The sequence below is a fragment of the Stegostoma tigrinum genome, chromosome 27 (assembly GCF_030684315.1).
Source record: "Stegostoma tigrinum isolate sSteTig4 chromosome 27, sSteTig4.hap1, whole genome shotgun sequence".
Classification (NCBI taxonomy): Eukaryota; Metazoa; Chordata; class Chondrichthyes; order Orectolobiformes; family Stegostomatidae; genus Stegostoma; species Stegostoma tigrinum.
In genome coordinates, this window is record NC_081380.1 from 9490963 (window position 1) to 9517831 (window position 26869).

Genomic DNA, 26869 nt, shown 5'->3' on the forward strand with positions numbered 1-26869 from the left:
TGCTTTCTTGAATCGCTGCAGTCACCTGCTGTGGGTTGACCCACAATGCCCTTAGGGAGGGATTTCCAGGATCTTGACCCAGTGACAGTTAAAGAACGGCGATATATGTCCAACTCAGGATGGTGAGTGGCTTGGAGGGGAAGTTGAAGGTGTGTAGTGTTCCCGTGGATCTTAGCATTTACCTTGAAGCTTGGATCATTAAGTAAATACCTAATCACTTGATCTCTTTCAGTTCAGATCCAAGAGCAGAATTTGTACCTTGTGATTATTGTGTCAATAGTTTTATTTGGAAGTATTAACAAGTGGCAGGGCGAATGAATGTCCCTGGTGATGGCCACATAGTGACTGATATAAGAAGAAAAAGACTACAGAGAGAATGACCAGTCACAGTCTGCCTCCACGTTCTGTGAATTAGTCATGGTATAGACCTTCAAACTATCTGTTGTAGCATCAACAAGCAATGCAAGTCATGACCTGTTGATAGGCAAAACTGAATTTTGTCTTGGGTGAAGGACATCACCTAAACCTTACTCAGCAAACATCTCCCTCCACCTGACTTAAACTCCAGCTTTGTACCACTATTTTAAAATGAAAAAGAGCAAATACTTCCAAAACATTTGTTCATGGCTGCAGGAGGTCCCAAAATACTTCAAAGCCAATGAATCACTCTTCTATAAGTAAATAAGAAAGTTGATTTACACACAGCTAATGAGCCAAGTGACAAAGTCCTCCTGTGGCACAGTAGTAACGTACCTACTTCTAGACCAAGAGGCCCAGGTTCAAGTCCGCTCCTTTCAGAGGTGTGTAATACCATCTCAGAATAGGTTGTCGGGCAAGGCAAATTTCAGTACAAAGCCACCAGCCTTTTTTTTCAGAGGATTCTTGCATTTCATTAGCATGACATCAACAACAGCATCTGGGAATGTATGAAAATAAGCTGGTCCCTTTGCATGAGGACACTTGATTTTTGAGCCCCTGTGTTCTATAACTAAAGAAAAGAAGAAATGCCTTGTCACAGGCTAAACCAAACACCTGGGTGTTTCATGCGAGGGCCTTGGGTTAACATTCCATTGAGATTGAGCTTCCCTAACATTGTTACCATTCTCCCAGATTTGCAATTGCTGAATGGAACCTGGTTCAGAAGTACTGTCAAATGAATTGTGCACAACACCAGTCCCTCTCAGAAATAAAAAATGGTTTTGGATGATGATAATCAGTAGCTGAATATTTAGACCTATATTTAAAAGTACTTTCTTTTTCCCAGAGCAGTAATAATTTCCTGCACAGTGCTAGGAGACTAAAGCCCGTTGCAGATGAGGAAACAAACAGATAGTGAAGCGTTTGCCTTCAGTGCTGAGGCCACACAAGGGGTCTTCATGAATCCTGTTACGTTACCAATGTGCATTTATTTAATTCCCTCTTGTGCTTAGGCTTTAAGAACTCTGCTGTGTCTACTACAACAATCCTTTCATTTTGTGATTGGGGAACATCTTTAGCCTGGAACTTTATGACTGTCTCATAAATCTGAAAGTGTATGTAGACATAGATCTAAATATTCACTTGTTGCTTCAACAGTTTTCTGTGGCATTTCTTCTTTTGATGGGTCAATGGTAAGAGGGAATTAACAGCAATATTAGCCCAAAATATGCACCATATTTTAAGAATTCATGACAGGCAGTAACAGCGTGCCAGCATTCAGCTTCTGTATGTAAGAGACCCTCTGTAGTCTTACTCCTTCTGAACTGTTCTCCAGTGACTGTTACTGAAGTAAGTGAGCTGTTACCTCATGTCCCATTAGATTTTTGAAGGAAGCTGCTTCCCTGCTAAATGGTAATATATTCTGTGCAAATGGGAGACTTGTTTAAATCATGCTGGTTGCTGGTGCCTCTCTCATTGATGAGCAGAATTTGCGTCTCTGTGGGGTGCCTTCAGTGATAACTTGATGCCTGAGTCCAAAGCTTTTCTACAGAATTAAAAATGCAGTGAGTAATGAGGCTGCAATTTATTCCAGGGATACAGACAACACCGTAAACTGGAAGAGCAAAGCTCGGGTGTTTTAGAACATAGAACATAGAACATAGAACAGTACAGCACGGAACAGGCCCTTCAGCCCACGATGTTGTGCCGACCATTGATCCTCATGTATGCACCCTCAAATTTCTGTGACCATATGCATGTCCAGCAGTCTCTGAAATGACCCCAATGACCTTGCTTCCACAACTGCTGCTGGCAACGCATTCCATGCTCTCACAACTCTCTGTGTAAAGAACCCGCCTCTGACATCCCCTCTATACTTTCCTCCAACCAGCTTAAAACTATGACCCCTCGTGCTAGCCATTTCTGCCCTGGGAAATAGTCTCTGGCTATCAACTCTATCTATGCCTTTCATTATCTTGTATACCTCAATTAGGTCCCCTCTCCTCCTCCTTTTCTCCAATGAAAAGAGACCGAGCTCAGTCAACCTCTCTTCATAAGATAAGCCCTCCAGTCCAGGCAGCATCCTGGTAAACCTCCTCTGAATCCTCTCCAAAGCATCCACATCTTTCCTATAATAGGGCGACCAGTATTGGACGCAGTATTCCAAGTGCGGTCTAACCAAAGTTTTATAGAGCAGCAACAAGATCTCACAACTCTTAAACTCAATCCCCCCGTTAATGAAAGCTAAAACACCATATGCTTTCTTAACAACCCTGTCCACTTGGGTGGCCATTTTAAGGGATCTATGTATCTGCACACCAAGATCCCTCTGTTCCTCCACGCTGCCAAGAATCCTATCCTTAATCCTGTACTCAGCTTTCAAATTCGACCTTCCAAAATGCATCACCTCGCATTTATCCAGGTTGAACTCCATCTGCCACCTCTCAGCCCATCTCTGCATCCTGTCAATGTCCCGCTGCAGCCTACAACAGCCCTCTATACTGTCAACGACACCTCCGACCTTTGTGTCGTCTGCAAACTTGCTGACCCATCCTTCAATCCCCTCATCCAAGTCATTAATAAAAATTACTAACAGTAGAGGCCCAAGGACAGAGCCCTGTGGAACCCCACTCACCACTGACTTCCAGGCAGAATATTTTCCTTCTACTACCACTCACTGTCTTCTGTTGGCCAGCCAATTCTGTATCCAAGCAGCTAAGTTCCCCTGTATCCCATTCCTCTTGACCTTCTGAATGAGCCTACCATGGGGAACCTTATCAAATGCCTTACTGAAGTCCATATACACCACATCCACAGCTCGACCCTCATCAACTTTTCTAGTCACATCCTCAAAGAACTCGATAAGGTTTGTGAGGCATGACCTGCCCCTCACAAAGCCGTGTTGACTGCATTTGATCAAGCCATGGTCTTCCAGATGGTCATAAATCCTATCCCTCAGAATCCTTTCTAACACCTTGCAGACGACAGACGTGAGACTTACTGGTCTGTAATTGCCGGGGATTTCCCTATTTCCTTTCTTGAAGAGAGGAGTTACATTTGCCTCTCTCCAGTCCTCAGGTACGACTCCAGTGGAGAGCGAGGATGCAAAGATCTTCGCAAGTAGCGAAGCAATTGCATTTCTCGCTTCCCAAAGCAGCCGAGGACAAATCTGGTCCGGGCCTGGCGACTTGTCAATCTTAATGTTTGACAAAATTTTCAGCACATCAGCTTCCTCTATCTCTATCCATTCCAGCATGCACAGCTGCTCTTCAAAGGTTTCATTCACTACAAAGTTCGTTTCTTTCGTAAAGACAGAAGCAAAAATCTCATTTAGGGCATCCCCTACCTCCTCAGACTCCACACACAAGTTCCCTATGCTATCCCTGATCGGCCATACTCTTTCTTTGACCATTCTCTTATTCCTCACATAAGTGTAAAATACCTTTGTGTTTTCCCTAATTCGTTCTGCCAAGCCTTTCTCGTGCCCCCTCCTGGCTCTCCTCAGACCATTTTTGAGCTCCTTCCTTGCCTGCGTGTAATCCTCTCTAGCTGAACTTGACCCTAGCTTCCTCCACCTTATGTAAGCTACCTTCTTCCTTTTCACAAGAAGCTCCACCGCTCTCGTCATCCAAGGTTCCTTTATCTTACCCCTTCTTGCCTGCCTCAGAGGGACATATTTATTCATCACTCGCAACAACTGTTCCTTAAACAGTCTCCACATGTCTATAGTTCCCTTACCATGGAACAACTGCTCCCAGTCCATGCTTCCTAACTCATGTCTAATCGCGTCATAGTTTCCTCTTCCCCAATTAAATATCCTCCCATTTTGCCTAATCCTCTCCTTCTCCATAGCTATGTAGAATGTGAGGCAGTTATGGTCACTATCACCAAAATGCTCTCCCACCACAAGATCTGATACCTGCCCCGGCTCGTTTCCGAGCACCAAGTCTAGAATGGCCTCTCCCCTCGTCAGCCTGTCAACGTACTGCGTTAGGAAACCCTCCTGAACACACCTTACAAAAACAGCTCAATTCAAATCTTCTGCTCGAAGGAGGTTCCAATCAATATTAGGAAAGTTAAAGTCACCCATTACAACAACCCTACTGCGTCCACACTTTTCCAAAATCTGTCGACCTATGCTTTCTTCAATCTCCCTGCTGCTATTGGGGGGCCTGTAGTAAACCCCTAATTTTATGAATATCATTCCAATGTGAGGATTGAATTGCATCCTTTTCACTCATTTGAGCAGACATAAATTGTTTCATTTGTAGAACCATTGTTGGGTTAAGTTTGAGAGAGTGCTGGAATGACCTTGATTAAAGATTGAGGCAGTAACGCTATGGTTGCTACAGAGTGATATTGTGACATGATTAATGATGGGTCACCAGAGGGAATTTCAAATAGAACAAGTTGGGACTTCAGTGTATCTGATTGGGCATAAGTGGGAAGCACTAGGGCACATTGGCAGCGTTCCAAGACCTTATACCTCTCAGTCTCAGCTGTAGAGGTTTGGATGGTTCGAGAAAAGAATGAGATCAAAGAAACAAAACATACAAAGGGAGAATTAACATCAGAATGAAGAGAAGATACCTAAAAACAATATTGGATGTTCTGTGTAAGATCTTTCATTTTCACTCCCGTGCCTAGTTTACATGAGGCAGCTAAAGTGTATAATAGAGTCCCTACAGTGTGGAAACAGGCCATTCAGCCCAACAACTCCATACAGACCCTTCACATGGCATCCCAGCCAGACTCACCACTACCCTAAATTTCCCCTGACTAATCCACTTAAACTACACATCCCAAGACAATGTGAGTAATTTAACATGGCCAGTCCATCTAACCTACACATCTGTAGGAGGAAACGAGGAGGACGTGCAGACTCCACACAGACGGTCACCCAAGCCTGGAATTGAACCCGTGTCCATACACTGTGAGGCAGCAGTGCTACCCACTGAGCCACCACTATGCCTATGTATGTTTCCATAGCTACCTTTTTCTGGAGCAGGTCATGGGCCGTTGCCAGTGTGTAAAATACACAGTTGGGAAATTTGCTTTCCACTAGAGTGTAAGTTTGCATCATCTTCTGAGCCCCTGAAGGAAAGCACTAGTCCGGTCTTTGAAATAAAGCAACTTTTTTAATGTCACGTTTTTAGCCCAGGCAGAGGCAGTAGACTGGATCTTCCCTGACTGCCTGACAGTGGTAACAGGGCTGATAGGTAGTGACTTAAGGTTTCCATGAACCTGCAAGATCAGGCCACCCAATGACAGAAGGCACCGCTGGCTGTATGGAAGAGAATATGTTCTCGCAAAGGGTGGGCCATTATCGACACTGTGGATGTGTAGTGATTCAAGAAAGGGTTTGCAATTATCTTCTTAGGGGCAATGAGAGAAGTGTCAGCTTTGTCAGTGAAACCCACATCCCATGAGAGAATAAAAATGAATCGAGAACCTTATCAAGGCAGTTGGTAGCATTATCTTTATGTGGGTGTGGGATTGCTCGCTGAGCTGGAAGGTTAGTTTTCAGACGTTTCATCACCATTCTAGGTAACATCATCAGTGAGCCTCCGACGAAGCGCTGGTGTTATGTCCCGCTTTCTATTTATCTGGTTAGGTTTCCTTGGGTTGGTGATGTCATTTCCTGTGTTGGTGATGTCATTTCCTGCTCTTTTTCTCAGGGGGTGGTAGATTGGCTCCAAATGTTAACACATTGATTTGGAACCAATCTACCACCCCCTGAGAAAAAGAACAGGAAATGACATCACCAACCCAAGGAAACCTAACCAGATAAATAGAAAGCGGGACATAACACCAGCGCTTCGTCGGAGGCTCACTGATGATGTTACCTAGAATGGTGACGAAATGTCTGAAAATGAACCTTCCAGCTCAGCGAGCAAACTCACACCCAGAACCTCAACCTGAGCTACAAATCTTCTCAAAACTCATTATCTTTATGTCTTTTGCTTCATAGGAGCAAATAACCAATTTGGAAATCAACAAAGCTCGCAGGAAGCTTCAAAGAACCTGGGACTATATTCATTCCAAGGAAACAGTATCAGCTGAGATAACAAAGTGTGGAGCTGGATGAACACAGCAGGCCAAGCAGCATCTCAGGAGCACAAAAGCTGACGTTTCGGGCCTAGACCCTTCACCGATGAAGGGTCTAGGCCCGAAATGTCAGCTTTTGTGCTCCTGAGATGCTGCTTGGCCTGCTGTGTTCATCCAGCTTCACACTTTGTTATCTTGGATTCTCCAGCATTTGCAGTTCCCATTGTCTCTGAAACAATATCAGCTGATTTTGTTGTTTTACTGTTTTCTGACAACACACTTTGAGACCTTTTAGCTCTCTTTATAAGGGTGAGGATTTGTCAATGGTGCCAGAGGAAGGGGAATTTGACAAGAGGAATCTTTCTGATTACAATGTGTTTGATGTTGTAAATGCATTAACAAGAACCTTCTGTATTTTCTCCACAACAACTCTAATGTAGTCACGAACAAGGTAGTGAGAATAGTATTGTGTTTCAGCAATATTACCTGTTAGCACTAATGATGAGGAACCTTTTAAACTCCAAATAATGTACTCTCAGGATGACAGCTTTGCTCATAAGGCTGGCATTTATTATGCATCTTGGAGCAGCAACTCATTAAGTTTCCTTTCCAACTCACTGCCTTCTGGAAGGACAAGGGCCGCAGATACATGGGAACACCACCACCTTCGTTCCCCTCCAAACCACTCACCATCCTGACTCGGGACCATATTGCCGTTCCTTCAGTGTCACTGGGTCAAAATCCTGTAACTCCCTTCCTGACAGCATTGTGCGTGTCCCTGTAAGCTCATCAAGGCAGCGTTGTCAAGGATAAACGGGGGTGAGCAGCCAGTGCTAACTTTGCAGCAATGCTCACCATCCCAGGAAATAATGTAAAAGAATTGCCCCAAAGGTAAATTTTACACATTGAGCAGAGCAATTTCTTACCCTGCATTATTAACATTTGACAGTTCACCCCTGTACAGTCACGCCAGGGTTTCTGAGCCCTAGCATCACCCCTTTCCACTTCTTTTTCCATATATCCAGAAGGACTCTTACGCAAAACTGCCCATTTTCCTCACATCCACCAAATGGAATATTTTCATCTATGAACCATGACCATTAAGCCACTCAGAACATGTGAATAGTGGGGGCGAGAAATGGGAGAGAGGTTGAGAGTGTGCGTATGGTGACACGTGGCACTGAGTGTGGATCTCAGGATGTGGTGAGAACAGCTTACACATCATGGAGATACCTGGATTGGAAAGATGAAAGTTCAGTTGGAATCCATGTGTCTGAGCTGGAGGCGGTCACTCAGTGTGACGTGGCTGTGGAAGCAAATTTTAGCAAATGCCTTGTCAAACATCAGCACCAACAACAGAGTAATGATGAACAGGAAAAAAAGAGTAGAACGGGAATCCTGACGGAGAAAAGGGTTGAGCATTTCCGCTTATATCCTTAACCCAGACCCCATGCACCTTGTCATCACATGGGTTACCACCACAAACAGCCCATCGTGAGCTACTAATGGTCCCTACTAACAGTTATTCATCTCTCCAGGGCTGATCTTTAACTATTTGTTGGTCTGTCTGACTGTTTTGTCTCTATCACTGGGCTCTATCTACACTGACCATTCACTCCTTCCTTCCACACCACCCCCCCCCCCCCCCCCCACCCTCACCCCCAACCCCAATCTTTAGAATCCCTTTTCCAAGCTACAGTCAGTTCTGAGGAAGGGTCACTGGACCCGAAACGTTAGCTCCGCGTTCTGTCCACAGATGCTGTCAGACCTGCTGAGCTTTTTTTTACCGGTGATTTCTGCTTTGTTTGTGACTGATTAGTTGTGTCCATTGACCAAATGGTAGGAACTCTGCACTCAACCTGCAGGATGTGACAGGTAATAATCATCATCTTTATACCTCTAGGGTGAAAAGCGGAGTCTGTTGGCCCTGATCGATGAGGTCACCACTGCTGAAAACAGGCAGGAGGTCGCAACCAATCTGGTGAAACTTTTCTTGGGACAAGGGCTGGCCAGAGAGTTCTTAGATTTCATCATGAATTTGGAATTGGACAGAACAAGTAAGAAATGTAGCCATCCAGCGTATACACAGAAAGCAAAATATTTAAAGCGTTGTGATATCCTGTCCAGAGAATGACATGTAATGGGTTCAATTCTGAAAGATTCTGCACACAAATACATTAATAATGCATATCCACTTACATCAGGTATGTGTGCTGGTAAAATGCCTCTTAACCAACCATTGTGTTTCAAGGTTAGAATGCTGCTCTTATTGAATATCCCAATATTTTTGCTATTCCCCCATACCATAAATCAGTATTTCTTTCACTAAAATTTCCAACCGAGAAATCAGACCAGAGCAAGGAGTGACGATGTTTGAGGTTCAGAGTCAATACAGCTCCATGCTTGAAGCTGCTTCCAATGTCACTAAGAGTGAGTGTTAGCAGTTGTCAGTCGAGTGACTGCTCATTGCTGAATTCCTCACACCCTCACAGCCCTCAAACACACTGAACATTTGAAGCACTGTCATTGTTGTGGTGTAGACGAATGCAGCTGAGTCTTTCCAGGTCCAATGATACAGAATAAGAAATATTGCCGCTTTCAAAACTACTGAGCAGAGTGAACACACTGGCAAGAGTGTCAACGTTCAACTGTGGATCTTATTTACAGGTCTCAAAAGGGCAGAATTTGGCAGTCAATTTGAAATGGTTCCTTTCTATTCATGTTTTTCAGCTGAACCAAATACTTTGTTCCGTAATAATTCGCTAGCTTCCAAATCCATGGAATGCTTTTTAAAGGTAAGAAACAGACAGTGATAACATATCTTTAATTGTAGAGAAGTGGTCTGCTGTTAATGTTTATAGGGTATCCTGCAGGGGATGATGAGACAGTTCACAACTATAAATAAGTAGCTGTGTACGTCAGAGCATGTGTAGACTATTGTGGATATGTACAGTCAAGGACAGAAATGGCTGGATACAGTATGGCTGAGGACAAGTACAGGTGGGTGCATGTACAGGCAGATGCAGGTAAAGATGGGGACACCATAAAACTGGGGACAGGGAGAGCAAATGCAGACACAACTGGAGACAGGTACACGTGGGGACTGGTAAAGGGAGGTGCAAGTGTAAGCAGGTGTAGCTGGGGGTGGTGGGCACATACAACTGGGGACCTGCACAGCAGATGCAGGTACATTCAGGAACATGTACAACTGGATGCAATGGCGCTGGTATAGTCAGGCACGGTGCGTCAGTGTTTGATCACATATTGATGACGAGTGATCTTCTACTTCTCCCCCCCATCATCTTTACCTGCATCTGCCTCAGGAGCCAACAACAATGGTGTTGGGGATTTAGGAGGATTGCTGGGCATATTCATAATTTACTGGCAGCTTATAACTGATGACTGGGCATCAAGTGGGGCAAACTTCACAGCAACAGCTAATGGGCAATGGGCACCTTTATACCCTTATAGCCACCAGCCTGAAGTTAAAATCCCCTCTGATTTGTTTCTGGCAATGTTGGTTTGAAATATCATTATCGATCAGGACGCTGGAAGTCCTTTTTGAATCAAGCCATGAGATCTTGTATATTCAGAGAAGTAGCTTCCATTTCATCAACCGGGCGGCATGGTGGCTCAGTGGTTAGCACTGCTGCCTCTCAGTGCCAGGGACCCGGGTGCGATTCCAGCTTCGAGTTTGCATGTTGTCCTGTGTCTGCATTGGTTTCGTACTGTCTCTTCCCACCGTCCAAAGATGTGCAGCTCAGGTAGAATTGGCCATGTTAAAGTGCCCATGGTGTCAAAGGGAGTGTAGGCTAAGTGGATTACCCATGGGAAATGCAGGGTTACAAGTATAAGGTAGAGGGATGGGACTGGGGATGCTCTTTGGAAGGTCAGTGTGGACTTGATGGGTTAATGGCCTACTTCCACACAGTAGGGATTCTGTGAACTGGATTGGACTGAAACGCAAACGGCTGGAATGAAGAATTGAGGCCGCACATTATCCTGTACTGAAGTATTTTTAACCAGGACGGAGGGGCAGCATTTTGAGAATGTCTGAATACCCAGCATCACTGATGCTACAGAACCTTTGTAGCTGGGTAAGCGATGGAGGGACAGTGACACAAGGTTGAAAGTTCCAAACTTGAGGTGTTTGGGAAAAGGGGCAGGAAATGCCGGTCATGAAGGTCTTGGACGAGGGGTTATGTATGAGTTCATATGCTGCAGAGTAACTGTAGCAGAGCCACTCTGAAAAAGAGAAATGGTTTTGAACCCAGTGGCCCACGCACTATGGATATTCTCTAATGAGGTGCTTAAAATAATGATTTTGATGAAGTTAACTCAGGAGAAACCAGACTATTCACATTTATGTCAATTGACAAAAAAAAAGAAAATTGAGGAGAATTTTTTTTCACACAGCATGATCCAGAATGCACTGCACTGTAGAAGCAGATTCAATTGTGTCGTACTTTTCAAAAGGCAATTATCTGAGAAAGGACTGCAGAAAGAGCAGGTTTGTGGGATGAATTCAAGAGCAGGCACAAACATGATGGGTTAAGTGGCCTCCAGTGCTGTATCATTTTATAATCAGGGAAATAGGATGTGCAGGAAAATGAGGAACTAAATAATCACTATTACTGAAATGTTGCAGTTTCTGTTGCTCACTCTTTTATTTTGATCTATTAAATGGTACAGGTTGCTGGGATGCAATATTTACACAATACTCTCGGACCGACCATCAGCCGGGTGTTTGAAGAGAAGAAGTACGTGGAGCTGGATCCAAATAAGGTGGAATTCAGGGAAGCAGGGTAATAATCAACCATTTCATATCCTGTGAATGTACTGAGAGACCACTGTAAATATATGACCAAGACTTAGATTGTCTAAGGGGACCGAGATACTTTGACAGAGTGATAAATGTAGGTGCATTGATCTCGGTTCAGCAAGAACTGGCAGCACTGTTCCAAAAGCTTGCGTTGCCCTTTATAAAGCTGCTGTATTTAGAGTTTCTCTTTCCAAATTAACCCCAAATTAAAACTAAGTAAGGTAAAAATAGCACAATGATCTGTGAAATATAAGAAAGTTTTCTTCCCTCTTTAAGTTTCTGGATTGTTGATACCTCCAATCACTGTCACCACAAACTCTTTTATGTATTAAATAATCAGACTTTAAATTTTGATCTAAATTAGGCGTTAGACCTGGTAAATAAATTTTACATGGCCTGATTTTTGAAGGACGCAAATCAGCATTTTCCGCCCTAATCTTAATTCATTCCTTAGAGATAATCATTTCCAAGTGTAATTAAATTTTTTTGTAACAATCCTGCCACTTAACTCTTCTCACAGCTGTTATCCTCCCTGACAAAGCTCCCAGGCTTTCTTGAAATACCTGAGTTCTTGAACCAACTGCTACAAGGCTCATTGATGACAATTCCTCCAATAGTCTGTAATGTGGAGATTGCTAGTTTCTGTTTGTGCCGATGTGGTGAATTGAAAACTGTACAATGTGCATCCATCACTCAGTATCGAAGTTCAGTCTCCCATGTAATGAGTATGCTGATGTACCTGTCATTTTAACAATTTACCACTTGTTAGTTTTCCTGTATCCTGCATTGCTTTGAAAACCCAAAACCTGACTCCCTTCTCACTCTTCATTTTCACCTCATACCTTGGTCGGAAACTCAGAGATGATCTTGTCACACTTATTCATTTATTTACCAAGAAAACACTTTGGGAAAGGAGTCACAGTTAAAGTCTGTGTTTTAACAAAAGGTGCATTCACACAGGTTTGAATAGAAATGAATTGAAACAAGGCCGGGGGTAAAGTTAATGTAAACCCACTATTTAAAAAGGGAAGTAAAAGAAAGAATAAAGGCATTATAGACCAGTAAATCTGATGCCGGTAGTAGGGATGATGTTAGAGTCTGTTCTCAAGGATTTTATTATCAAAGCACTTAGAAAACCGTACTAGGTGCAGTTAGCATGGATTTACAAAAGATGTATATGCCTGACAAAACTACTGGAATTCTTTGAAGATGTAACTTGTAGAGTTAATCAAAGGGAGCCAGTAGATGTGGTTTATTTGGACTCTTAGAAGACTTTCAACAAAGTTCCACATAAGAGATTAATGTGTAAAATTAAAGTGTAAGGAACTGCGGGGAGGCGGGGGTTGTGTATTGAGTTGGATAGAAAACTGGAAGCAAAAAGAGTAGGAATACATGAATAGCAGGCAATGACTAGTGGGGAACCACAAGGATTGGGTCTAGGACCCCAGCTATTCACAATGTGTGTTAATGATTTAGATGAGTAACGTAATATTTCAAAATTCGCAGGTGATACAAAGCTGGCTGGAAGGATGAGCTGTGAGGAAGATGCAGAGGCGCTTCAGTGTGATTTGGACAGGCTGTGTGTGCGGGGGTGGCGGGGTGGGGAGCGCAAATGCATGGCGGATGCTGGGTAATGTGAGGTTATCCACTTTGGTGGCAAAAATAGGAGAGCTGATTTTCATTTGAAGATAGTAAATTGAAAGATGGGAAATGTTCAGTGAGACTTGGGTGTCCTCATGCACTGGACGCTGAAAGTAAACATGTGTGTGCAACAAGCAGTGAAGGAGGCAAGCTGTGTGTTACCTTTCATAGCGATAAGGTTTGAGTACAGGAACAAGGATGTCTTGCTGCAATTACACGGGGTATTGGTGAAGCCACACTTAGAATGTTGTGAGCAATTTTGGTCTCTTTATTTAAAAAAGGATGCTTTAGTTATAGATGCAGTGCAGTGACAGTTTATCAGACTGATTCCCAGGACGGCAGATTGACAAATGAGGGGAGTTTGAGTTGGTTAGGATAATATTCACCAGAGTTTAAAAGAATGAGGGAGGATCTCCTCAAAACCTCTAAAATTCCAACAGGTTTGGCCTGGTTAGATGCAGGAAGGATGTTTCCAATAGTGGGCACTTGCAGACCATGGGGATCATAATTTAAGGAAAAGGGGTAGTTCTTTTAGGACTGAAACGAGGAGAAATTTCTTCACCCAGAGAGTGGTGAGCCTGTGGACTGCAGTACCACAGAAACGGGTTGAGGTCAAGACATAACGAGGCATAGAGCGGGAGGAACACAGCAGGCCAGGCAGCATCAGAGAAGCGAGAAAGCTGATGTTTCGGGTCTGGACCCTTCTTCAGAAATGGGGGAGGGGGAAGGGGCTGTGAAATAAATAGAGAGGGGGGAGGCGATGATAAAAGGTGGATAGAGGAGCAGATAGGTGGAGAGAAGACGGACAGGTCAGGGAGGCGGGGATGACTTTTACTGGCTCCATCCCTGCCTCCCTGACCTGTCCGTCTTCCCTCCCATCTACCCACCCCTCCCTCCCCACTGACCAAACCCCATCCCAACTCCCTAGCTACACTCACCTTTACTGGCTCCATCCCTGCCTCCCTGACCTGTCTGTCTTCTCTCCACCTATCTGCTCCTCTACCCACCTTTTATCATCGCCTCCTCCTCTCTCTATTTATTTCAGAGACTCCTTCTAATCCTCTATTTCTGAAGAAGGGTCCAGACCTTCAACATCACTTTTCTTGCTCCTTTGATGCTGCTCGGCCTGCAGTGTTCATCCAGCTCCACACTTTGTTATCTCAGACTCCAGCATCAGCAGTTCATACTATCTCTGAGATCAAGACATCATGTGTTTTCAAGAGGGAGGTTGATATAGCTTTTGTGGATAAAAAAATCAAGGGATGTTGCGGGGGGGGAGGGTGGGATTAGGGTATTGAGCTAGATGTCTAGCCATGATCCCAATGAATGATAGGGCTGACTCGAGGGGCTGAATGCCTGTTCCTGCTCCCCTCTCCTATGTTTCTATGTAAATGTTCATGAGTTTGAAGCTGTATAGCCGACGATTGCATCTCATAAGTAATTAATTGATAATAAACAAAAACAGCCTCACACCCACAGTGTGAAGAGGTTCCTGGCCCAAGTCCTCAATAGGTATTGTCTCCCAGAGGCCCTCCTCCCTTCAGGTTGCGAGCACATATAAAATTGAGACAAAAAGATCCAGTGAAAACCAGTAATACATGCAAATGAATGCACCGGTCATACTGGACTTCCATTTTGTAGTATACAAGGCAAGTCAGAACAGTATTTATCATTCACCAGTTCCACTGGCCTTCCCTCTGGACAGGAGTCAGAATCTGAAACAGAGAGTTGACAGTTCAAGTGTTGGCCTGCTTAGAATATTAGGATGGAAGAGGGTAGTCAGAAGGTGATGAAGTCGCACGGGATAATCTGCTAACGTGGGGGTGTGTAACAGTGTTTATTTTGCGTTATTATGCAAGGCCAGTTTTATTGATTTCTGTTGGTGAGTCTGATCAGCCTTGTACTCTGCGTGGTCTCTTGATGTGATGTAAACCATTGCAAATGATTTGCCTTGGAGCGTATCTTACTAACTTTTTCCACAGCTTATCCACATAAAGCCTGGAGCCACATCATGTATGAAAGGCACACATATCCTATTTGAATCACAAAGGGTTACTACTGCTGTTTCTCAGGGTTATCCAATCATTTTACTGAATATTGAGCAGCACACTCCTTTACTGCAGTGACTATCACACCTCTTATCTGAGAGACTTTCTAAAGAAAATGTAGCCATGGACCAGGACAATCCAATTCTGTAAAATACAAACCTATCTCCCGATATCCGCACCAATCACTGTGATTACAAAGAAGGTGAAATGGAAACAATTTATTCCAATCTGTCAGGAATTAACTCCTGGGGATGGTCAGCTCATTTCTCGAAGTCCCTGTAATAACTGGCAGACAGACAGTCATTTTGTCACTAGGAGATGAGTTCAAAGCCAAGTCAGGAAGATGAAAGCTCAGCAGGCTGGTCGACTGTACCACACATTCTCACTTTGTACTCTGATGAATGAATTCTCTGCACCCTGTCTGCTGAGTTAGCGTGGCCCTGTCTGATGTTTGTGTTAATGAATCACCTTCCTTTGGCAGAGCAATGGCTAAAACTGTGTATGCACCATGGATGCATTATACAGCAGGCTGACTAAATCCTCTATTCTCTGAGAGACTGCTATAGGACAATAAGTGTTGAAACTAGATCAGTGCAAGTTTCAAGTGTATGAATGTATTAACACCTTCACATTCCGAATCAGAGGCCAAATGTGGAAATCAAACCTGTAACTGACGTAAATGTAATATGTAACAATGTCTATCACCAGTTTTAATTCTGTGTGGAATATGTATTGCCCAGTTGCATGTTTTATTCAGTATACTTTGTAATTCAATTACTGTCATATTCTGTCTTTTTTGTCCTCTTTATTTCATTATCTCTCCATGTTCTCTTGCTCTCTTATGTGTTTTCTCTCATTTTATCCCTTTTGTTTTTGTGCCTCTATCTTGTTCTTTCTTGTATTCTCATTCTCAATCATTTCTCGTAGTTCCACGTTGTTTCTTTCTTTCTCTCCTTATCTGTTTCTTCCACTGCCTTCAGTATCTCTCAGTATCTCCTTAGTTTCTTCACTGACAACCAGTACCTACTCTGAAGCCAAGTCCGTGTCATATTCTCAAAACATTGCCTTCAGTTTCCCATAATTTGTTGACCCAGTTTCTCAGGGTTTGCAATATATTCTTCAAGTGTCTGGCTCAATAGATTGAACAGAAAGTAGAGTGCACGGTGGCTCAGCGGTTAGCACTGCTGCCTCACAGCGCCAAGGACCCAGTTCAGTTCCACCCTGGGTGACTGTCTGTGTGGAGTTTGCACATTCTACCTGTGTCTGCATGGGTTTTCTCCGGGTGCTCCAGTTTCTTCCCATAGTCCAAAGATGTGCGGGCTAGGTGGCTCGGCCATGGGAAATGCAGGGGTAGGGTAGGGGTGTGGGTCTGGATGGAATGCCCTTCGGAGGGTCGGTGTCAACTCAATAGGCTGAATGGTCTGCTTCCACACTGTGGGGATTCTATGGTTTAGAGAGGAGGAAGTCTGAGAGGAGAAGCAGACTCAGACATCTGAGCGATGTGATAGAAAAGTAAAGAAAGAAATAGTAAGTCGGATAAAACAGAAATATAATTGATGTAGGAAAATAGCAGAAGAGCAAAACAGATCTACAAAGAAAAATGAGGCCAGTAGAGTCAGGAACAGAGGGTAAAAGGGAGCAAGTGAGAAGAAGACAACTTACCGGGAGAGAGAGATACTTCGCAGCACTAACTCTAACACTATGTAGGTGATACTCGCTATGGGATGGCTTCAGTTGAGGTTACTGAGTAACCAGCCCCTTTGAATGGAATAGCCTCATCCATCTCCTTTCTCGCTAAATGATGTTAAACCTGCCAATAGCCCCTTGATTCAAAATACTGGAATTGATTGTACTGCACTTGTGATGCAAATGTCATGCTTATTGTCTCGACTTTGGAATCAGAGATGGCCTTGACCCAGAGTGTAGAAAGTATGCCTTAGAAATCTGCAAAAATTGAATGGTCACCAGGCTCGCTTCCTTTCAGCTGCAGTATGATAACAAAAGAAGCATCAATGACCTGTTAGGAAAAAAAGCCCAGCATCTGTGTTGAGACTATTTTTTGATGTATGCAATTTGTATTATGTAAGCCAGCGATTTGTTTAAAATGTAACATTCAGTAACATGAGTTTCAAGGGGTTGCAAAATTTTAGTCCCATTCAATTATGCCGACAAATAACAGCAGAGCGTGTTGCAAGATTTACAGTAGATCAATCAGAACAGTTTAAGGGATGAATGGAGGCAGTCAGGGGAGAAAGTCATTACATGTGGGGAGGCTACTAATCAGGTATCAGGAGCATGGAGAAAATGCTCAGTGTTGAAAAGGTAGCAGCCTCTGAGCTTTTAAAACTCAGAAAACGTCCTGCTAGTATGGTGTTGCAATATGTGTTTTCTACAACGGAGCAATCTTAAAACTCTGGGAGCTACAAAGGCATTACAAGCTGGCTGAAGTTAGCTGTCTGTGACAGGCTGAAACTATGCGAGCAACTGCCAAACTGTAGTTTCCAGAATTTAAAGTCCTGATTGGAGAGTGAGCTACAGAATGCGAACCACCTGTTCTGAAGAAGGGTCCAGACCCGAAACATCAGCTTTCCTGCTCCTCTGGTGCTGCTTGGCGTGCTGTGTTCATCCAGCTCCACAGTGTTACCTTCGAGGTCGTTTGTGATGGAGAGCCTTATGGGCAAATTCTGAAGCCACGCCTTTGAAAGAGAAAAGAAGTGGGAATCCTTTGTAAAGTTTGCTGAGGTTTGATGATGCATAGTGCCACTGACATATAGTATTTGGTGAGAAATCTGTGGGATCTGTCTTCACCATTTTGCAATTTGAAATGCTGTCAGAGGTGTTCAGCCATAGTTTCTCTGTTAGCGTGTTTACCTTGGAAAAAATCTGGATGGTGGACCTAAATTGTGTATACATTGTATGGCCACTGTACTCGCTCCGTAATTGTACAGTGACTGCAGTTAGTTCAAAAACTGGAAACCAGTTGTTTTATTTTCTTAGTGAGGGCCTAGGATCTCAAGCTTTGTCAATTTTTTTTTGAATCAATGTGAGTGGTTCTGAGCCAGATCATGATATAAATTTGGCATCTGGACTGGGATTGTAACACACCACAGAGAGCAGTGAATTGTGTATTCTGTTTGACAATCTTGCCTTGCAGAATGTTACAGCACGCTGTGCCATGATAGCAGCAGTATATACATGGCACAAGAAAGTCAATTGCATCATGTCTATTCTGTGTCTTAAACCATCTTCCTTTCAGATGTTCAGGCCTCCATCGGTGCCAGACTGAGGCAGATATCATTCAGCAGAGTGCACAGTGTCTTCAGTCCTACCTGACAGAGTTAGTTGAATCCATTGTGAACTCGGTGGATCAGTGTCCTTCCTCGATCAGAGCCACCTTCAAACAGCTTTTCAAAAGTGTGGAGGAGAAATTCCCTCAGGATCTCTACAAGGTGTGTACAGTGGCCATTTCATTGAGTTTACTACCTTCCTCAAGGGTCTTATGTCTGATCATGTCCCTAGGTTTCCCTCTGCACTGGTGTGAAGAATCCTGAAATCTGAAATAAGATCCACAAAGTGCACAAGGTCCCATCCGTTTCTGAAGGGGAGAGGTAGCTCAGTGGTTCAGCTGTGATCTTTTATCTAAATTTGTCAATGCTAGATAATCTGCTGCGTAGTTGAATTAAATGCTGTTTTCATTGAATGCACCATTAATTCCAGTCTCTTCTGAGACTCATCTCTGTGCCTGTATTAGAAGTTAAAGGCACCTTTTATTCATGTGCCAGAGACACTTAATACTTTCACATGTTCTCACAACTCTACAGAGAACACAGCCCCATCCATCTTGGAAGCCAGCCTTTCATCCACTGACTCCGTCTACAGGTAGTTCTCCTATAATGTGCTCGTTGTGTTCTTGTGTGACATCACACTATAGAAAATTGCGTTATGGAGAAATCGCTTTATCTGTACAGCAGGAAGCTCACGTTATACAAACAGCATCTGCTACTCATCCATCACGATCCAGCCAATGTGCAACAATGAGACACGCGTTGTAGCAGAGCTACCTGTACTCTTCCTGCTGCCTGGGGAAAGCAGCCAACATCATCGAAGACCCTCTCCCACCCTGTTTTTAATTTCTTCTAATCTCTTCCATCGGGCAGAAGATACAAAAGCCCTAACACACGTACCTACAGGTTCAAGAACAGTTTCTTCCCCATTATTATCAGACTCCTGAATGAACCTTTCAAATTTTAAATTTAAATGTTGATCTTGTTCCTTGTGCACCTTCTCTGATGCCGTAACATTGTATTCCTCGCTCTGTTCTATTACCCTAATGCACTTTGTATGGTGTGATCTGCCTGTACTGCACGCAAAACAAAACTTTTCACTGTACCTAGATACATTTGACAATAATAAGTCATATTAAATCAAAGATAATGGAAAAATGTGAAAGGTGTACATTGGTGCCAAATATGTACTGGAACCGGAACTCTAACCTGTGGGATTCAGATGCAAGTCCTCTTCTCTGACTTCCCAAAGTCCACAAGTGCCATGTTCTGAAAGCATTAAACATGGGTAGAGGGAATGGGAACATCAGAGAGATAATGCTTGAACTAGCAGGGATATGTTTTGTGGTGGGAATTTGTAAAGAGTTGGGATGGCTCATTTACTCAATCCTTGAGGAACAGCAATGAAAACAGCATGATGGGAAAATCTAGATAATATATCGTCAAAACAAAATGGCCAATAAATCGCCTTGTTTTTGAATTTGAATGAATAAAGTATTCTGTGTTTGAGCAATGTGATTGGCTGAGTTTGCATTTCTGTCTCTTCTGAGCAAGTCCATCCAGAAGTTAGATATTGCCCCAATTCTTCTGCCCATCACTCCTCAGAGAGCAGGACGAGGCTGGTCAGAGGTACGCCTCCGAAATGTTTTACACGTCAGTAGGACATTCTGTAATTTTCATTAACATAATTACATGGTTCAGTAAAATTGGCTCAGATATCAATGTTCAGTGATCACTTGAAATTGTAAAGGTCCCCGCTTTGAGTGAAAAGGCAGGTAGTTAACAGCCAGGTGGAACTCCAGACAGGGTGAGATACTGATAAGTGCATTTTGACTCTTTACCATGCATTATGTACAGGTAAGAACTAAGTTTAATTTCACATGGAAAAGCAACTCAGACTGACAGAAAAAGGACTCAGATCTGCACATCTGCCAATGTGGTATACTGCATCCATTGTACCCGGTGCGGCTTCCTCTACATTGGGGAAACCAAGCGGAGGCTTGGAGACCGCTCTGCAGAACACCTCCGCTCAGTTCGCAACAAACAACTGCACCTCCCAGTCGCAAACCATTTTCACTCCCCCTCCCATTCTCTGGATGACATGTCCATCATGGGCCTCCTGCACTGCCACAATGATGCCACCCGAAGGTTGCAGGAACAGCAACTCATATTCCACCTGGGAACCCTGCAGCCTAATGGTATCAATGTGGACTTCACCAGTTTCAAAATCTCCCCTTCCCCTACTGCATCCCTAAACCAGCCCAGTTCGTCCCCTCCCCCCGCTGCACCACACAACCAGCCCAGCTCTTCCCCCCCACCCACTGCATCCCAAAACCAGTCCAACCTGTCTCTGCCTCCCTAACCTGTTCTTCCTCTCACCCATCCCTTCCTCCCACCCCAAGCCGCACCCCCATCTACCTACTAACCTCATCCCACCTCCTTGACCTGTCCGTCTTCCCTGGACTGACCTATCCCCTCCCTACCTCCCTACCTATACTCTCTCCACCTATCTTCTTTACTCTCCATCTTCGGTCCGCCTCCCCCTCTCTCCCTATTTATTCCAGTTCCCTCTCCCCATCCCCCTCTCTGATGAAGGGTCTAGGCCCGAAACGTCAGCTTTTGTGCTCCTGAGATGCTGCTTGGCCTGCTGTGTTCATCCAGCCTCACATTTTATTATCTTGGAATTCTCCAGCATCTGCAGTTCCCATTATCTCAGATAAGAATGGAGCTTGATGGTGTTGTTAATCTTGAGTCTCCCCCAAACCTGGCTTTGTTGGATAAGGCTTGGGGACATATCCAGCAGGTTCCAGATAGCCTCAGCAGAGGCTTCCAATATTTGGATGTTGGGTTTTCACCCACTGGCTATGAATTGATTTAATTGAAAACATATCTGCATAAAAGTATGAGTGTGAGACCAATGGGGAGGCAACAATTTTGCTGACTAGGGTGTGGTGCGGAATAAAGCCAGTCCCTGAAGTGACCGTGGCAGCTCATGGACACCCTGCCTCAACACCTTACCACACACATGTGGTTAAGTTACTCTCAAACTATTCTTAAACCCATCACAAATCGTTCTCCCTCTCTCTCTCTCTCTCTCTACCTAATGGAGAGAGATGCCTTTGGTTCTTCATTTTTAAAATTTCATTTATTATGGTCATACGTACCTAGGTACAGTGAAAAGTTTTATTTTGCATGCAGTACAGGCACAGCATACCTTACAAGGTACATTAGGATAATAGAACAAAGCAAAGAATACAATGTTGTAGCTGCACAGAAGGTGCACAAAGAGCGAAATCAATGTTAAATTTAAAATTTGAGAGGTCTATTCAAAAGCCTAATAAGAGCAGGAAAGAAGCTGTTCTTGAATCTCTCAATCCATGTGTTTAAGCTTTTGTATCTCTTGCCCGACAGAAGATGTTGGAAGAGATTGTAACCAGGGTGGGAGAGGTCTTTGCTGGCTACCTTTCTGAGGCATTGGGAAGTATAGATGGAGTCAATGGATAGAAGGTTAGCTCACAGGGCTGTGTTCACAACTCTCTTGTTTCTCATGGTCCTGGACAGCGCAGTTGCCACACCAAATCATGATGCATCCAGACAGAATGCTTTCTATGGTGCATCTATAAAAATTGGTAAGAGTCTTTACAAACATCCTGAATTTCCTTAGCTTCCTGAGGAAGTGGAGATGTTGTTCTGCAGCCCTTTCTGTACCAATGGCTCATCCACTTCAGGAGCCATTCTGTGCCACAAACACTGAGGGCATCCCTCACCAAACCAACGCAACCCCGACCACAGCCAACGCCGCCGACGGAACCCCGCCCACAACCTCCACAGCCAGCATCTCCAGAGAAGACAGCCACACTGAGCCCTGCCGGATCTTCACCATCCCCCCAGACCTCCCACTGACTGAGGACGAATGGTCAGTCCTAAGCAAGGGGCTCACCTTTGTCTCCCTCCACCCACACATCAACGAAAACCAGTCACGTTTGGACATCGAGCAGTTTTTCCGCCGCCTTTGCCTCCACGCTTACTTCTTTAACCAGGAGCCCAACCCTTCCTCCACTGACCCCTTCACCCGCCTCCAACACAAGTCCTCCTCCTGGACACCACCCCCAGGCCTCCTACCCTTCCTTGACCTCTTCATCTCCAACTGCCGTCGAGACATCAACCGCGTCAACCTCTCCACCCCTCTCACCCACTCCAATCTCTCCCCCACAGAACGGGCAGCCCTCCGCTCCAACCCCAACCTCACCATCAAACCCGCAGACAAGGGAGGCGCAGTGGTAGTGTGGCGCACTGACCTTTAAATCGCCGAGGCCAAACGCCAACTCTCCGACACCTCCTCCTACCTTCCCCTTGATCATGACCCCACCCAGAGCATCAAACCATCATCTCCAACACCATCCATGACCTCATCACCTCAGGGACCTCCCACCCACAGCTTCCAACCTCATTGTTCCCCAACCCCACACGACCCATTTCTATCTCCTTCCCAAAATCCACAAACCTGCCTGCCCTGGTCGACCCATTGTCTCAGCCTGTTCCTGGCCCACCGAACTCATCTCCACCTATCTGGACTCCATTTTCTCCTCTTTGGTCCAGGAACTCCCCACCTATGTCCGTGACACCACCCACGCCCTCCACCTCCTCTAGGACTTCCAATTCCCTGGCCCCCAACACCTCATTTTCACCATGGACGTCCAGTCCCTATACACCTGTATTCCTCATGCAGATGGCCTCAAGGCCCTCCGCTTCTTCCTGTCCTGCAGGCCCAACCAATCCCCCTCCACTGACACCCTCATCCTCCAAGCCGAACTCCACCCTCAACAACTTCTCTTTCGATTCCTCCCACTTCCTACAGACAAAGGGGGTGGCCATGGGTACCCGCATTGGCCCAAGCTATGCCTGCCTCTTTGTAGGTTACATGGAACAGTCCCTCTTCCGCACCTATACAGGCCCCAAACCCCACCTCTTCCTCCGTTACATTGATGACTGCATCGGCGCCGCCTCTTGCTCCCCAGAGGAGCTCGAACAGTTCATCCACTTCACCAACACCTTCCACCCCATCCTCAAGTTCACCTGGGCCATCTCCAACACATCCCTCACCTTCCTGGACCTCTCAGTCTCCATCTCAGGTAACCAGCTAGAAACTGATGTCCATTTCAAGCCCACTGACTCCCACAGCTACCTAGAATACACCTCCTCCCACCCACCCTCTTGCAAAAACTCCATCCCCTCTTCCCAATTCCTCTGCCTCTGCCGCATCTGCTCCCAGGATGAGGCATTCCACTCCCGTACATCCCAGATGTCCACGTTCTTCAAGCACTGCAACTTTCCCCCCGCAGTGGTCGAGAACGCCCTTGACCGCATCTCCCACATTTCCCGCAACACATCCCTCACACTCCGCCCCTGCCACAACCGCCCCCAGAGGATCCCCCTCGTTCTCACATACCACCCCACCAACCTCCGGATACAACGTATCATCCTCCGACACTTTCGCCATCTACAATCCGACCCCACCACCGAAGACATTTTTCCATCCCACCCTTGTCTGCTTTCCGGAGAGACACTCTCTCCATGACTCCCTTGTCTGCTCCACACTCCCCTCCAACCCCACCACACACAGCACCTTCCCCTGCAACCGCAGGAAGTGCTACACTTGCCCCCACACCTCCCTCACCCCCATCCCAGGCCCCAAGATGACCTTCCACATCAAGAAGATGTTCACCTGCACATCTGCCAATGTGGTATACTGTATCCATTACACCCGGTGTGGCTTCCTCTACATTGGGGAAACCAAGCGGAGGCTTGGGGACCGCTTTGCAGAACACCTCCGCTCGGTTCGCAATAAACAACTGCACCTCCCAGTCGTGAACCATTTCCACTCCCCCTCCCATTCCTCAGACGACATGTCCATCACGGGCCTCCTGCAGTGCCACAATGATGCCACCCGAAGGTTGCAGGAGCAGCAACTCATATTCCGCTTGGGAACCCTGCAGCCCAATGGTATCAATGTGGACTTCACCAGCTTCAAAATCTCCCCTTCCCCCGCTGCATCCCAAAACCAGCCCAGCCTGTCTCCGCTTCCCTAACCTGTTCTTCCTCTCACCTGTCCCTTCCTCCCACCTCAAGCCGCACCTCCATTTCCTACCTACTAACCTCATCCCACCTCCTTGACCTGTCCATCTTCCCTGGACTGACCTATCCCCGCCCTCCCTCCCCACCTATACTCTCCTCTCCACCTATCTTCTTTTCTCTCCATCGTCGGTCCGCCTCCCCCTCTCTCCCTATTTATTCCAGATCCCTCTCCCCATCCCCCTCTCTGATGAAGGGTCCAGGCCCGAAACGTCAGCTTTTGTGTTCCTGAGATGCTGCTTGGCCTGCTGTGTTCATCCAGCCTCACATTTTATTATCTTGGATTCTCCAGCATCTGCAGTTCCCATTATCTCTCTCCAAAGCTAATTGCTGGGTTTTTTTTCTGAATTGTCAGAGGAATTATAGCTTGAGCACATCTTTTCCCTTCATTTCTTTCTCCAGTGTAACTAAAGTGCCGGATTCTGATTAAACTCATACCACCAACAAATGTTTGCACATTTTTCACTGTGTCTGGTTTCTGCACTGCTGTGTGTTTTGCAAGGCATTCTGATCTAATTTCAGAACTTCAACATTTCTGGATGTTTTGTTTAAAAGCACTATGCAACCGGTCATGATCTAGATTGCACAGTCTGTAAGGGGGCTGAAAGGGGGGAGAAGCTTCATTCGTAGCTGTCAAATTGGATATATAAACAAAACAGGGATTGTAGGCCAATGGGGAAAGAGGAGGAGAGGGAACACCTTGGAAAGTTTGTTCAAAGGGCAGGTGGAGACCTAGAGACGTGGCCGTCTGATTAATTCTGCTGTTACTTTCTGCACAGAACATCAAGTACATCGCAGTAACCAGCTTTCTGTGTTTGCGGTTCTTCTCACCTGCCATCATGTCTCCCAAACTCTTCTACCTACGCCCGAAACATGCAGACGCGCGGACCAGCAGAACTTTGTTGCTATTGGCCAAGGTGAGCTCTCCTGCAACTGGGTGGTTTGACATTATCTTGCGCGAAATTTTAATGCAGTATAGTCCTCCAAGGTGTGCTCTGTGAGTGTAATCAGACAAAAGAAAATTTAGGACTTTAGGACAGGGGAGGAGTGTATGATGGGAACTTTAGATCTTAGAGCCTAGGCAACTAAAGACCAATGGTAGGCGAGTTAAAATCGAAGATGTAGAAGATGTAGGAATTGGGTGCATCACAGTGTCTCACAGATTTATAGGCCTGGCAGAGATTACAGAAATATAGAGGGACAGAATGCTGAAGGGTTTTGAAAATAAGGAGGAACATTTTTAGCTTGAGATTTTCAGGCACCTGGAGCTAATGTAGTTCAGAGAACTCAGGCTAATCAGGGATCAGAACTTGTTGTGATCGGTCATTAAAAAAGTTTGGTAACCAGAGGATGTGGGTTTAAAATAATTGCCAAAAGGACCAGTCAGAAGATAAGAAGGTATCAGCTCTACAGAAAGCAGTGTGATTGGAATGCAAGGGACAATAGAGTCAGCTTCAATAGTAACTTACAAAAAGAAATTGGTAAATGTCTGAAGAGGAGAAGCGTGTATTTTTATGTGAAAAGAGAGCGAGTGGAGCTAATCAAACAGGTCTTTTAAAGAGACCTGGCAAAGATGCAATGGGCTGAATGGTCTCCTTCTCGGCTGTGCGACTCTTTGATTCTACACAAAGTCTATCGTCAGAAAATATATCACTTTCCAAAGATAAACCCCCTGTAAAAAAACAGTGGGATGGACAATAGAAACACAAACATCCTACAATAGCATCAAAACATACACCGTCAGAGAACATTTACAGACTCAGAATTGATTGGCTCAGTGAGTAATTGTAGAATAAAGATGATTGTACAATAAGAGTTTACGTTTAAATTAAATATGATGTGCAACATGATCATGCAGACATTAAACAGACAAAGGGTAATGAACTATTGAAAGGTTAAATGGATTTAATCAAATCAGTCAAAAAAATGAACGTAATTAGTACAGAGATAATGGGAACTGCAAGATAATAAAGATAATCCAAGATAATAAAGTGTGAGGCTGGATGAACACAGCAGGCCAAGCAGCATCTCAGGAGCACAAAAGCTGACGTTTCGGGCCTAGACCCTTATCGTCTCTGATGGAGGGTCTAGGCCCGAAACGTCAGCTTTTGTGCTCCTGAGATGCTGCTGGGCCTGCTGTGTTCATCCAGCTTCACACTTTATTAACGTAATTAGTGCATCCTGTTCCAAGAGCACAGAATACAAAAGTGCAACTTGATAAAGAAGAAAAGATTGTATATTATTATGAGATCATAAGGAAACATCGACCCAAATACAGCAACAAAACACTGTAGCTTTGTTGACAGGGAAGATTTATCCCTCTACCAGCATGACCAAAAACCAGTATTCAGGTTTTTGCCTCATTACTTTTTATGGGATCTTGCCTTGCTCAAATTTGCGGATGTAGTTTTCTATAACACGAGGACAGCTACATTTCAAAAAGTACTTCATTGGTGGTGAAGGGCAATGGGAAGTCC

The 26869-nt window shown here is 44.8% G+C and overlaps 2 protein-coding genes across 3 annotated transcripts in view; one reads left to right on the forward strand and one right to left on the reverse strand.

Moving 5' to 3' along the window:
• Positions 1 to 26869, forward strand: part of rasa4 (RAS p21 protein activator 4) — a 233593-nt gene that overhangs the window by 188424 nt on the left and 18300 nt on the right. For both annotated transcript variants that reach the window (XM_048556900.1, XM_048556901.1), the window contains exons 10-14: positions 8369 to 8522; positions 9196 to 9260; positions 11158 to 11270; positions 18233 to 18425; positions 25172 to 25309. In XM_048556900.1, coding sequence (XP_048412857.1) covers positions 8369 to 8522; positions 9196 to 9260; positions 11158 to 11270; positions 18233 to 18425; positions 25172 to 25309 — 663 coding nt within the window. The remainder of the gene's footprint in view (positions 1 to 8368; positions 8523 to 9195; positions 9261 to 11157; positions 11271 to 18232; positions 18426 to 25171; positions 25310 to 26869) is intronic.
• The window catches only part of LOC125464498 (general transcription factor II-I-like), a 224658-nt gene that overhangs the window by 13637 nt on the left and 184152 nt on the right, over positions 1 to 26869 (reverse strand). The window lies entirely within an intron of this gene.